The sequence below is a fragment of the Phyllobates terribilis genome, unplaced genomic scaffold, assembly GCF_046119375.1.
Source record: "Phyllobates terribilis strain yellow unplaced genomic scaffold, ASM4611937v1 Scaffold_5__5_contigs__length_657084704, whole genome shotgun sequence".
NCBI classification, from domain to species: Eukaryota; Metazoa; Chordata; class Amphibia; order Anura; family Dendrobatidae; genus Phyllobates; species Phyllobates terribilis.
This window is the reverse complement of record NW_027362765.1, coordinates 392,238,382-392,252,663: the sequence shown is the minus strand read 5'-3', so window position 1 is coordinate 392,252,663 and position 14,282 is coordinate 392,238,382. Positions and strand designations below refer to the sequence as shown.

Sequence of the window (14,282 nt, the reverse complement as noted above, 5' to 3'; positions counted from 1 at the left end):
AGCGGAGGTTCTTGGCCAAAATCTCCAGGTAGGCCGTGCTATCCATCTTCCCATGGATGCGGACCAGATGGCCAGGCCCCTTGGCTGAGAAACAGCCCCACAGCATGATGCTGCCACCACCATGCTTGACTGTAGGGATGGTATTCTTGGGGTCGTATGCAGTGCCATCCAGTCTCCAAACGTCACGTGTGTGGTTGGCACCAAAGATCTCGATCTTGGTCTCATCAGACCATAGAACCTTGAACCAGTCTGTCTCAGAGTCCTCCAAGTGACCATGAGCAAACTGTAGACGAGCCTTGACATGACGCTTTGATAGTAAAGGTACCTTACGGGCTCGTCTGGAACGGAGACCATTGCGGTGGAGTATGTTACTTATGGTATTGACTGAAACCAATGTCCCCACTGCCATGAGATCTTCCCGGAGCTCCTTCCTTGTTGTCCTTGGGTTAGCCTTGACTCTTCGGACAAGCCTGGCCTCGGCACGGAAGGACACTTTCAAAGGCTGTCCAGGCCGTGGAAGGCTAACAATAGTTCCATAAGCCTTCCACTTACGGATGATGCTCGCAACAGTGGAGACAGGTAGGCCCAACTCCTTGGAAAGGGTTTTGTACCCCTTGCCAGCCTTGTGACCCTCCACGATCTTGTCTCTGATGGCCTTGGAATGCTCCTTTGTCTTTCCCATGTTGACCATGTCTGAGTGCTGTTCACAAGTTTGGGGAGGGTCTTAAATAGTCAGAAAAGGCTGGCAAAAGAGATCTTTAATCCACACATGTGAAGCTCATTATTCTTGGTGCCTGAACTACTTCTTAATACTTTAGGGGGACCAAACAGAATTCTTGTGGTTTGAGGGGTTGAATAATAAATGACACTCTGAATTAACTTTTAACGTTTTAAAAAAAAAAAAAAAAAATTTGCTGCAGTGCATTTCCCACTTCCAGGCTGATCTACAGTACAAATGTCACAATGCCAAGTTAATTCCGCATGTGTCAACCAGCTAAATCTGCAGGGGGTTGAATACTACTTGTAGGCACTGTATGTTTATAGATATGATGGTATAATCTGACAGCATCTTTGGAATGTTAATTTATTATCCAGTTTTTCTGTTCATTCATGATTCACCATCCTCGCCTATGTGTGCTTTTAATGTCTTTTTATTGCTCTGTGTAATTCAATAAAAATATTTTTTGCTTAAATTATATTGGGGGGTCTAGTTCCCTTTTCGGATTTCTTTATGTTTGACCTACCTTTACATTTTTTGGCCAATTGGGTCTCTTTTCCTCAAATTAGTTGGTGGAAAAATGAATGTACCCCACATAAAGAACTACTATAACTAATATTATGAATGACCTCCATGATTATTAAGGACAGCAACAAGTCTTATTGGTCTGGAATGATGAATTTGGAGACATATTGTAACATCTATATTTTTCCATTTTTCTAGAACGATCTCTTTTAGAGCTTGGACGCTGGAGGGAGAGTGATGACAACTTGTCTCCTCAGAATTCCCCATAGGTGTCCGGTTGGTTTCACATCAGGAGACACTTGGTTACCGAGTCACTTTCACCCTGTTCTTCAGAAATGCTACAGTGTCCTTAGATATGTGTTTTGGATCATTGTCATGTTGGAAACGTGCAGGTCTGCCAAGGACATGGAGTGATGGTGGAGTCTTCTCTTTCACTATAGAATCTGTGAATTCATGATCCCATCAATGACATGTAGCCCCCCCCCCACCCCCGACACCAGCAGCTCATGCCACCCCACATAAGGACACTGCCACCACCATGTCTCACTGTAGGCACCATGCATTTTTCTAAATTAATTTTTCTAGTTCTCCCAATGAAGAAGACTTTGAAACACGTAGAGAATAAAAAACTGCTGAATTCTTCACTACCACGCATCCTAGGAACCCTTTTCACCAGCAGCGCAACATTTATCCGCTTTTCCTTCACTTTCATGTCACAGTACAGGGATATGAAACACAGTGATGTCACAGTACAGGGATAATACACACAGTGATGTCACAGTACAGGGATAATACACTCAGTGATGTCACAGTTCAGAGATAATGCACACAGTGATGTCACAGTTCAGGGATAATGCACACAGTGATGTCACTGTAGAGAAAGCAAACAATGATGTCACATTACAAACAAAACACAGTGATATCACAGTACAGGGATAATACACACAGTGATGTCACAGTACAGGGATAATACACAGTGATGTCACAGTACAGGGAAAATACACAGTGATGTCACAGTACAAGGATAATAAACACAGTGATGTCACAGTAGAGAAAGCAAACAATGATGTCACATTACAAACAAAACACAGTGATGCCACAGTACAGGGATAATAAACACAGTGATGCCACAGTAAAGGGATAATACACACAGTGATGTCACAGTACAGAGATAATAAACACAGTGATGTCACAGTACAGGGATAATAAACATAGTGATGTCACAGTGCAGGGATAATACACACAGTGATGTCACAGTACAGGGATAATGCATCGGCTAGCTTGGCATTACTGTAATAGTCCAGGATGTGTTTTGGGCTGACCATGTACCTCCCCCCTCAGGTGACTGGTCACATGACTGTGACATAGTACAGGTCCTGTGCACACAATGTCTGATCACATGACTGTGACATTAACACAGGTCCTGTGGGTGTGTACTATGGATATATAAACCCTGGTAGTCTTGAGACAGTGTGTGTAAGGCATGAGGCGTGGGACACCGTTAGTGTGAAGCCTGGTGAAGCCTGAAAGGTCGAGGCTGGATCCTTAGCTGTGTAAGCGATGCCAGTGGCCTTGGAGGGCAGAGGCTTGAAAGACAAGAGTCCTGAAAGGCAAAGGCTGGATGTTAAGTGTGAAGACATACCAGTAGCCTTCGAAGGTACGAGGGCTGGAGACCCCTACCTGGGAAGCCTAAAAGCCACAGCGGTGGCAGTACAAAACCATTAAGACCCGGCAAAAGGTAAAAGTGCTATGCTATATGGACATTGTTCTATATGGACATTGTTATAGTTACTTTGCTGAAGGCTGTAACTGGAGCCAAGTGGGCATAGCTGCCACTGGAAAGGCTCGTGGACATTATATGTGTGATAAGCGGTTTATGATAAATAATAAACTGCTGCATTGTGAAAAAAACGGAAAGACACTGCATGTGTGCTTTAATTGACCCGATGCAGCGAGTATCCCCCAGTATGATGACTAGCGCTGCCTTACATGTGGTTCGAGAATGCGGGCAACCGCAGCCTGGTTGCTAGGGGCAACCGCAGCCCGGTTGCTAGGGGCAACGACAGCCTTGTTGCTAGAGGTAACGGCATTGAACGACGAGTGTGGATACAAGCATCTTGCTGTGACTTGGCGGGGTCACGAAGATTAAAGCATCTTGCGGTAACTCGGCAGGGGTTACGAAAATTGTCGTCGCACTCAAACCTGGTTTGCTGTGGCTCAGTGGGGCCACGAAATTTTTTCCGGGGAAAGCGGTGAAGTGTCTAGTGTGAATAGTGTACCGCGATGGCTGTGAATGGTGCAGTACCTCCAGACGGAATGGAGAAGGGGTTAGATGACCGGCTGCAAACGTCCTGCAGAAAAATGGAGTGTCCTGAAGAAATGCAGGAGCAGATAAAGATGGCTGTGAAGGGAGCAGCAAATGGGTCTGAAGCTATTGAGCGATTAAAGTGCCTGTTAAAATCGCAGCAGCAGGTATGGGAGAAACGACAACAGGTCGTGGTGCAGGAAGGGCAGGAGCTGTTGGCCCGTTACAGAAAGGCGGCAGCGGACCATTCCTTGAGTTCTCCTGTGGCGCCGGTACTATCCCAGAGTGCCCGGGGAGGTGGTAAGAGATGTTGTGAACTGGGTCCTAAGACTATTGCGGATTTTTTTTTGTAAAAATTACCCTACCGGTGTGGTTGTTCAAAAGGGGGCGGAGTCTAAAAAGGGGTGGATTTTCACAAGAGCGTAGAGTATAGAAAACCAAAATTTGTTACTGGTTGTGGGTTGGTACCGCCTAAAAATGACGATTTGACTGTTGATAACGGGGTAGCTCCAGTAGAAGGGGTTGACGTCAAAGGGGGAGGTGACCTGTTAGTCCACAAATCCATGGGGAATGACACAGACCCCGTAGCTGACGGTGACACTATGAAAGTAGAAAGAGAGGTTAGTCAGTAGGGGCTAGACGAGGGGAGAGAGTCCCCCTCTCGTCGTCGACGGCGCAAGGGCCACAAAAAGGTTGCTCCTGTAGTCTTGGCTGAAAGCGGAAATAAAGAAAATGCAATGTTATGTGCCTTTATTCCAAGTGTGGATCCTCCTGTAGAAGCAGACGAGGAGGTTAACCAATGTAAGGAAGCGTTCTACGAAATAGAGGAGGACAACCGCAAAATCAAGGAGGAGGTTTTTCAATTAGAGATTGACAAAGACAACACACAAAAATTCCTTGTCGAGGAAGCCGACAAGATGAAACAGGTAGCAGAGGAGGCTGCCCGACTGAGCATAGAGGCCCAGGAGGCTGCCCGACTACGCAAGCTCGCCGAGGACATCCTAAATGAGCAGCAAGCCTTAGCTGAAAAGATGCTCAAAGACAAGATGCAAGCTGTTCAAGAAGCCACCCGTCTGAAAGCCGAAGCAGAGATGCTGCAGAAACAGAAGGAACTGGCCATGGAGCAAGCTAAGAAACTACAAGAAGACAAGGAGCAGATGCAGCAGCAACTAGCTGAGGAGATCGAAGGCTTCCAAAAGACCCTAGAGGCCGAACATAGACGACAGCTTGACATAAGTGCTGAAGCCGAACGCCTTAAAATACAAGTGGTGGAAATGAGTCAAGCCCAAGCCAAAGCTGAAGAAGATGCCAAGAAGTTCAGGAAACAGGCGGAAGAAATCGGTGAGAGGTCACACCAGACAGAACTGACGACCAAAGAGAACATGGCTGTGGTGCAAACCCTGGAGATACAGAGACAGCACAGTGAGAAGGAGGCACTGCAGAATGAAGTTTCTGGGCGTGACCAAAACCTAAAACGACTGCGCGAACAGTTCAACCGGGAGCTGTGTGACTCCAAGAAGGAATATGGTGAACTCATGAGGGAGCTGCAGCAATGCCAGGACCAAGTAAAGCCTCTAAGGCAGGAGCAGGAGCGGCTGGTGGACTCTGTACCAACGAGACTGGGAGCTATCCACCCTGAAAGAGGCAGAAAAGAGGCATGAAAAGTTCATTAGGGAACTGCAACAAATCAAGAGAGACTATGAGGATCTCCTCAGGGTTAAAGAAAAACTAGAGGATGATATGGCCGGGGCAGAACACATGCGCCAAGTGGCTGAGACCACTCTGCAGGACACCCGTGATGAAAATGGTGATCTCCGCAGAAAGACTCTAGGTCTGGAGGCTCAGGTGAAGGAGCTGCAGACGTTCTGTGATAATCTCCAGAGGGCAGAGCCGTGCCTTAAGGAAAGAATCAGCAAGATGGAAGCTGAGCGGAAAAAGATGGAGGAGTCTATCGGAGAAGCCACAGACCAGGGCCAGGAGTTGGCCACTGGAGATGGGAGATATGAAACAGATACCTCCTCGAATAATGCGAGCTCGGATGATTCGGTGGATGTAGGAGCCAAGATCAAGGAGCTCAAGGAGTTTCTACAAGCCCATATGATGCAAGAGAGGCTTGAGAGACTGGCTGTTGAGAGCCGACTGGGCGCATTGGAGACAGAGAGGTCTGAGAGAACTCTACTGTTAAAGGAGCAGCTGAAGCAGGAAGAGCTTCAGAGATGGGCTGCTGAGAGGCGAGTAGCTGAGCTAGAGGAAGAAGTTTTCAAGCTCAAAAGTCGCCTGGCAAAGTATCACTCAGTGAACGAGGCCTCCTTGGAGAAGGAAAAGGAAAAAAAAGTTACACGCACTCACTTATACCATGAGAAGGTGGACCTGAGGAGAGCTAAGAGTGTGTCAACAGAAGATAAAAATGAGATGGAAGTGGTCAAGACGAAAATTCTTGAAGTTGTAGCTGTGAGTCAGCTCAGGGGAAGCATACAGGGTGAAGAAGCTGAAAGTCAGTTGTCCCTGAAACCTGAGCTGGTTGATCATCTGGAAACCACTGGTGAGACAGAAACGTCTCGGTACAAATGCCTCATAGATGTACCCGAGGATTTGAGGAAAGAATGCACCAGTGAGTCCGTGCATGAAGCGTTTAAGAAGGCCATGGGAGCCTGTAAGGTGTACTCGACCTCAGAAGCTAAACAGCTGGTGGTCCAGTCCACGACCGAAATCACCGTGAAGAGGGTGGCGATCCTAAGTGACATGCACTGGCGATGTATTCGCACAAAGCGGTTTCTCCGGTTGAAGACGGAACAAGCCGTTAGACAACTGGAGTTTAGGAGAAAAGCTCACAGTCTGCGGGAAGAGGTCATCCGGGTGCCTCATGTTCTGGTGAGAAAGCTCATTGGGAGGAATGGCCGAGCAATGCACATGATGGTAAAGAAGTCTGGTGTGGTGAAAGTAAGCAGTCCATGTGATCGTCAGGACTGGATACCAGATGAAGATGGCATGGTGTCATTCTCCGCTGTAGGAACGGAAGAAAGTCTTGCATATGTGCGCATGCTGATGGAGTACTGAGTGACCTACCTGCGGGAGGTAGAACAGTTGAATCTCGCTAGACTGCGAGTGGATAGACAGCATCATCTGAGCAGCAGAAGATGGCAGCCGTCTAGAAATTGTGAGACCAGACAGAGAAAGGGCTCCCTAAGTAACAGAACAGCTACAGCTGAAGTTAGGGACCTTTCAAGATGTCCTGAGAGTAGTGGGCGTGGGTTTAGAGGTAGTGAGACCTCCAGTAACTCAGGTTTGAGTGGCCCATACAAACGACCCAATAGAGGACGGACAGTACGGAGACGAACTGGATCTTAGATACCAGGGCATGTGAGTCACACTGCTGTATTGACCGCTGGGAGCGGGGGAGGTCTGACAAGGTTACGACTGACCGCTGGGAGCGGGGGAGATCTGACAAAGTTACGACCCGGAAATGTGACTTGACAAGGTCAGTGACAATGACGAAAGGTAGGTCCCTAAAGAATGGGCTAATGTCGATGACTAATGTTCCAGGCGCAATTGTCAAGTATATGGTCTCGGTGTGAACTGTGGGTTATGAGGTAATTGTGTATACTATGTGTTCAACCCCACAAGTTTGAACAGGGGGGGGGATATGTAATGCAGCGGCTTGCTGGGCATTACTGTAATAGTCCAGGATGTGTTTTGGGCTGACCATGTACCTCCCCCCTCAGGTGACTGGTCACATGACTGTGACATAGTACAGGTCCTGTGCACACAGAATGTCTGATCACATGACTGTGACATCAGCACAGGTCCTGTGGGTGTGTACAACAGGATATATAAACCCTGGTAGTCTTGAGACAGTGTGTGTAAGGCGTGAGGCCTGTTCCCGTGTGGGACACCGTTAGTGTGAAGCCTGGTGAAGCCTGAAAGGTCGAGGCTAGATCCTTAGCTGTGTAAGCGATGCCAGTGGCCTTGGAGGGCAGAGGCTTGAAAGACAAGAGTCCTGAAAGGCAAAGGCTGGATGTTAAGTGTGAAGACATACCAGTAGCCTTCGAAGGTACGAGGGCTGGAGACCCCCACCTGGGAAGCCTAAAACCCACAGCGGTGGCAGAACGAAACCGTTAAGACCCGGCAAAAGGTAAAAGCGGTACGTTATATGGACATTGTTATATATGGACATTGTTATAGTTACTTTTCTTGAGGCTGTAACTGGAGCCAAGTGGGCATAGCTGCCACTGGAAAGGCTCGTGGACATTATATGTGTGATAAGCGGTTTATGATAAATAATAAACTGCTGCATTGTGAAAAAAACGGAAAGACATTGCATGTGTGCTTTAATTGACCCGGTGCAGCGAGTATCCCCCAGTATGATGACTAGGCTGCCTTACAAGGGATAATAAACACAGTGATGTCACAGTACAGGGATAATAAACACAGTGATGTCACTATACAGGGTTAATGCACACAGTGATGTTACAGTACAGAGAACACACTAGTGAAATAATACGCACAATAAGGTTACAACACAAATAATTTGTGCATTGATGTTATAGTACAGGGATAATGTACAATGTCATGTCTATACCACCAAAATAATTCACAAGAAAGGTTACCAAGATCAACGTAACATTGCAGTACAGGGGAAAACGCTAGATATCGCATCACAGAAACAGCAAGGGCAATCATGGTTTGATTATTATAAAACAGATGACAGGCATATCATATAATATCAGACTTGTACATGACATAATTGGGTCCTATATATAACGCCTCCATTTTTCCTCCTATATCCTTAAAACATCAGCCAGATCACAAAATCTCCAAATAACCCAGAGTGCATGCCGAATTTATATTAGATTTATGCCACAATGTAGCATATCCGTAATTTATTACGACATCCCGTCTTTTTCTGTATCAAGAGTTATTTCTCTCTGCATGTTTCCGTTCCTTTGCTCTGCCAAAAATAATAGGACAATTTAATTGAAGTGTTTTTCAATGTGATCAAAAAAAGTCCTTCTCTGGAGCAATTCCTGCCTACTGTATGTCTAACTTCATTCCAGTAATTAGAGCTAAGATGGCATAACTAGCAGTCTCTCTTTAGGCCCCCCATGGCTATTCTCCGCATTGAAGAAAGAGTCCCCTAAGAACCTTCTGCTCTATTGATTAATGACTAATCTCCATTCTGACAAGCAACGAAAGGACCCAAGACACTTCCGAGGAGGAACGGGAGGAGTGGAAACCTCTTAGAAGTCTCTTAAAATAACACAGTATGGGTTGAGGAAAGATATCTCATGACATTCACAGTCGTATTGGTATCTGGGCCATCACTAGTGATGTAGCATCACCAAAAGAAAAGAGAGAATTGCTGAAAATTTGACTCCACCTGCTTTTTGCTGAAGATCAAATGTCCTTTATTTTTTACTAGCTTGTATATAGCGCCATTAATTCCACAGCGCTTTATATACATTATCATCACTGTCCCAATTGGGGCTCACAATCTAGATTCCCTATCAGTCTTTGGGGTGTGGGAGGAAACCGTAACACCCGGAGGAAACCCACACAAACACAGGAAGAACATACAAGCTCCTTGCAGATGTTGTCCTTGGTGGGATTTGAACCCAGGACCTTTAGTGAACTACATAAAAGAGACTAGAGGTGGAAATCTTAAAATGTTGATCAATGTTTTAGTTTTCATCACTAGATTTTCATAGTTTTGCTCATTCCTAATTACCAATGAGTCATAACATTAAAACCTAATACTATGTAGGCCCCCCTCCCTTGTGCCACCAAACCAGCTCTGACCCATTGAGCCTCTGAAGGCGTCATGTGAAATATGGCACCGAGATATTTACAGCAGATCTCTCAAGTCCTGTAAATTGTAAGGTGCGGCCTCCGTGGACCAGGACTTATTTTTCGGGCATATCCCACAGATGATCGATCAGATTCAGATTTGGGGAATTTGGAGACAATTCAACACATTGTCAAGTTCCACAGTTACTCTTGCATCCCAAATGGCCATGACCATTACGAAATCCCACTCCTATAATGGGGTATACTTGGTCTGTACGATAATTAGGCAGGTGGTATGTGTCACATCTACATGATGCCAGGATTCAAATGTTTCTCAGCAGAACATCTCCCAGACCATCACAAAGGGTCCACCTGCTTGTCATCTTCACTTAAGGCATTCAGGTATCATCTCTTCCACAGGTAAGGGATACATACGCACACAAAATTTGTTTATCTGACCAGGACCCATTCTTCAATTGCTCCAGTTCTGATGCTCGCATGTCCATTATTGGCACTTTTGTCAGTGGAGAGGTGTCAGCTGGACTGGTTTGTAGCTACGCTGCCCAATATGCTAGAAACGTTCATGCTCTGCATGTTCTGACACCTTTAAGCATAGGCAGAAGAAACTTTTTTAGAAATGTATACTACAGCACCTCTTTTACGATCGGACCAGGTGGACTAGCCTTCACTTGTGTATGTGTATCAATGACCTTTGGACGTCATGTTGCCAAGTGCACCTGACGCGCCCCCAGGGCCGTGGGGTACTCGGCAGCCGTGCCTCTTATGGATGCCGGTGGGATATCACGGTGGCTGGCCCGGTCCGTGACCCAGGGCGGTCAGTGCAAAAAGGGGATACTTTTATATGGGGTTTTTTGGGGATTTTTTGTGACGCCACCTGTGGATTGCGGCTAGAGGGAGCCGCCGCTGCGGAGCAGTCCTCTGGAGCTGGTGTGGCGGCGGCAGGGATGGTGTGGCTCTCCACAGGTATAGCTAGCTCCAGGGCAGTGTAGAATGTGTAAGGTGCGCTGGGCGTTGTAGTGCAGTGGGAAAGATGGGGCGGGCGGAATAAAGCACAGAGGCGGTGCGGTGCAGTCATCCGTGTCTTTACTCACAGTTCTTTAGTTCCTCAGGGTGCACTGTCAGCTTACAGCCTCCCGGTTCGCGTTGCGTTCACCAGGCAGGGGTTCAGTTCTTCCTCAGGTAATTTGGGAATGCCTGACAGAACCCCACTTTCCTGTGTTCCTCTGTAGACCGACTTCACACTGGGTCTTTCTTCCTCCTGCTCTGCGCTGCCCACTCTCAATCCTGCTCGGGTGCTCTGAAGTCCCTCCTGTGCATCGGATCCCGGACTTACTTGACCCTCCTGGGGATTAGAATGCGGCTTACGATCCCCCTGTCTTCTGGCAGGTGCGGGGCGTACGGGTGCCTTCCTGCACTCGCCGTACCCCCTAGGATCCCTTCTTAGAACGGAGCCTACTCCCTGCTCCCCTCCTGGGCCTCTAGACCTGGCCCTACTTGAGGAGCAGAGCTCCTAATGAGACTCTGCTCCCGGACTGTTCTTCTGAACTCTCCCGAGCTGTTCTTCCGAACTGCTCTCCTCTACTCGACCACTTTTCTGTTCTGCCATCCTAAGATAGCTTCCCTATATATACTCCTACCAAAGTGCTCCCTCTAACTACTTCCTTCACCCACACCCACTAATGGTTCCCCCTACCTTTGGGTTCCCCCCACTCCAGCCAGGGTCAGGGCTCAGCAGGAACATACATTGCGTCTTGCCCTTCCAGCCGGCCTGGAGCAGTGTAGTGTTGGATGCAGGTGTTGGGGTTCTGGGCAGCACTCCCTCCTTACCTGAGAGAAGAGAGACACCACACCTCTGGGTGAGGTGCAGTACCTCTGTGGCGACTGAACCCTCAGGGGCGCCACACACCAGTTTTCCTTCCATGGACCACTTTCGATGAGTATTAACCACTGCATACTGGGAAAAGCTCATAAGTCCTGTCATGTGGAGATGCTCTAATCCCATCATCTAGTCATTACCATTTGGACCTCGTCAAAGTCACTCAGATCCAAGCTGTTGATTTGCAGCTTGATACAGTTATATGAAAAAGTTTGGGCACCCCTATTAATCTTAAGCTTATTGTTTTATAAAAATTGGTGTTTTTGCAACAGCTATTTCAGTTTGATATATGTAATAACTGTTGGACACAGTAATGTTTCTGCCTTAAAATGAGGTTCATTGTACTAACAGAAAATGTGCAATCTCCATTCAAACTAAATTTGACAGGTGCATAAGTATGGGCACCTCACCAGAAAAGTGACATTAATATTTAGTAGATCCTCCTTTTGCAAAAATAACAGCCTCTAGTCGCTTCCTGTAGCTTTTAATGATTTCCTGGATCCTGGATGAAGGTATTTTTGACCATTCCTCTTTACAAAACAATTCCAGTTCAGTTAAGTTTGATGGTCGCCGAGCATGGACAGCCCTCTTCAAATGATCCCACAGATGTTCAATGATATTCAGGTCTGGGAACTGGGATGGCCATTCCAGAACATTGTAATTGTTCCTCTGCATGAATGCCTGAGTAGATTTGGAGCGGTGTTTTGGATCATTGTCTTGCTGAAAGATCCATCCCCTGCGTAACTTCAACTTTGTCACTGATTCTTGAACATTATTGTCAAGAATCTGCTGATACTGAGTGGAATCCATGCGTCCCTCAACTTTAACAAGATTCCCGGTGCCGGCATTGGCCACACAGCCCCAAAGCATGATGGAGCCTCCACCAAATTTTACTGTGGGTAGCAAGTGTTTTTCTTGGAATGCTGTGGTTTTTTGCCGCCATGCATAACGCCATTTTGTATAACCAAATATCTCAATCTTGGTTTCATCAGTCCACAGGACCTTCTTCCAAAAAGAAGTTGGCTTCTCCAAATGTGCTTTTGCATACCTCAGCCGACTCTGTTTGTGGCGTGCTTGCAGAAACGGCTTCTTTCGCATCACTCTCCCATACAGCTTCTCCTTGTGCAAAGTGCGTTGTATAGTTGACCGATGCACAGTGACACCATCTGCAGCAAGTTGATGCTGCAGCTCTCTGGAGGTGGTCTGAGGATTGTCCTTGACTGATCTCACCATTCTTCTTCTCTGCCTTTCTGATGTTTTTCTTGGCCTGCCACTTCTGGCCTTAACAAGAACTGTCCCTGTGTTCTTCCATTTCCTTACTATGTTCCTCACAGTGGAAACTGACAGGTTAAATCTCTGAGACAGCTTTTTGTATCCTTCCCCTGAACAACTATGTTGAATAATGTTTGTTTTCAGATCATTTGACAGTTGTTTTGAGGAGCCCATGATGCCACTCTTCAGAGGAGATTCAAACAGGAGAACAACTTGCAAGTGGCCACTTTAAGTAGCTTTTCTCATGATTGCATACACCTGGCTATGAAGTTCAAAGCTCAATGAGGTTACAAAACCTAAAAAAGGGCTTTAGTAAGTCAGTAAAAAGTAGGTAGGAGTATTTAAAACAAGAAAATGATAAGGGTGCCCATACTTATGCACCTGTCAAATTTTGTTTGAATGCAGATTGCACATTTTCTGTTAGTACAATAAACCTCATTTCAAGGCAGAAACATTACTGTGTCCAACAGTTCTTACATATATCAAACTGAAATAGCTGTTGCAAAAACACCAATTTTTATAAAACATTAAGCTTAAGATTAATAGGGGTGCCCAAACTTTTTCATATAACTGTATATCTCACCCCTTTAAAGTGGCCATTGGTACAAGATAATCAATTTAGTGATTCTGTAGAACCCCCATAACAAATATTATAAACCCTAACTCAAATTACAGTAATTTTTTGTCTAAAAATAAATAAAAATAATTATAAATATGTACAATGTTGTGGCTCCAAATCTGTGGTATAAGGTTATAAAATGGTCATACCCTACTGTCCAGCTCTGCTGGGAACTTGGTTTGGAACTGACACATGGTCCCTTCACTGTAATCCCGTTGGATGAAGACTTTGGTGGCCAGCGAGGCACTTCTTCTCAGCTCCTGAAGATTATGCATCTGAGAAATGAAAAAAAGGACAAAAAGTAAAAGCAAAGCACTGAGCCGAAGATGAATAAAATCCCAACATCATATTCTCTTTTTAAAGATCATATAAAGAGTCTATTGAGGTGAGTGTGAATGGCTCAGTGGGATTCTGAATGTCATTTTAATATATTGAGACGTCTGGAAGAGCGGACATAATAAACAAACAGGAAGTTCCGTGTCCGTTGTGCCACAATATATACATTATACAATAGAGCAGGAACCAATTAAAATGCCTCCTGTTGACAACTGAATGCCCCCAGTTATTGAAGAAATGCAAATTTCCCATTGGCTATGAAGTTAATAGTGTATATTATAGTCTTTTTCCGAATGATTATCTCATATGGGGAGATGATTCCTGCTGTCAGTTCATGAGTCAAGTGAAGGTTAAAGTATGGCTACCTGATGATTCAGAGAGTCATGAAGCTTTTTGTGACAGTGTGGACAAATTTAATAAATTCTTCCAAGTGGCAAAGTACCAAATGGATTTAACTGGGCAAAAATTTATATGAAGTTTTAGAATGATTTTAAAGGGTTTAAAGGGGTATTCCAGCTTATCTACCAATTATCACCCATCCATTGGAAAGTTGAGTATGGACGCTTGTGACCCCTGTTCTCCCGTAACTATAAGACCACATGTTATGATCTGCTACAAGCACTAAGGAAAGACAGGAGATCTGTCCTTACAATAGAACTAAACTGGATCCCTATGATGTAACGGGGAACCTGATCCTGCGATCAGACCCGCTAAAGTCCTCGGCTAGTCTGTACGAAGACCTATAGATGCAAGGGAGGGATCCCTACAAGAACTAGGGACTGGGATAAAGTTGGACACCTCCTAGCAGAAATTGTAGCAGTCAAAG

At 45.8% G+C, this 14,282-nt stretch overlaps 1 protein-coding gene across 1 annotated transcript in view; it reads right to left on the bottom strand.

Annotated features, from left to right (window-relative positions):
- Positions 1-14,282, bottom strand: part of GOLGA7B (golgin A7 family member B) — a 79,139-nt gene that overhangs the window by 33,585 nt on the left and 31,272 nt on the right. Inside the window, exon 2 of the mRNA XM_073684989.1 lies at positions 13,270-13,395. Coding sequence (XP_073541090.1) covers positions 13,270-13,395 — 126 coding nt within the window. The remainder of the gene's footprint in view (positions 1-13,269; positions 13,396-14,282) is intronic.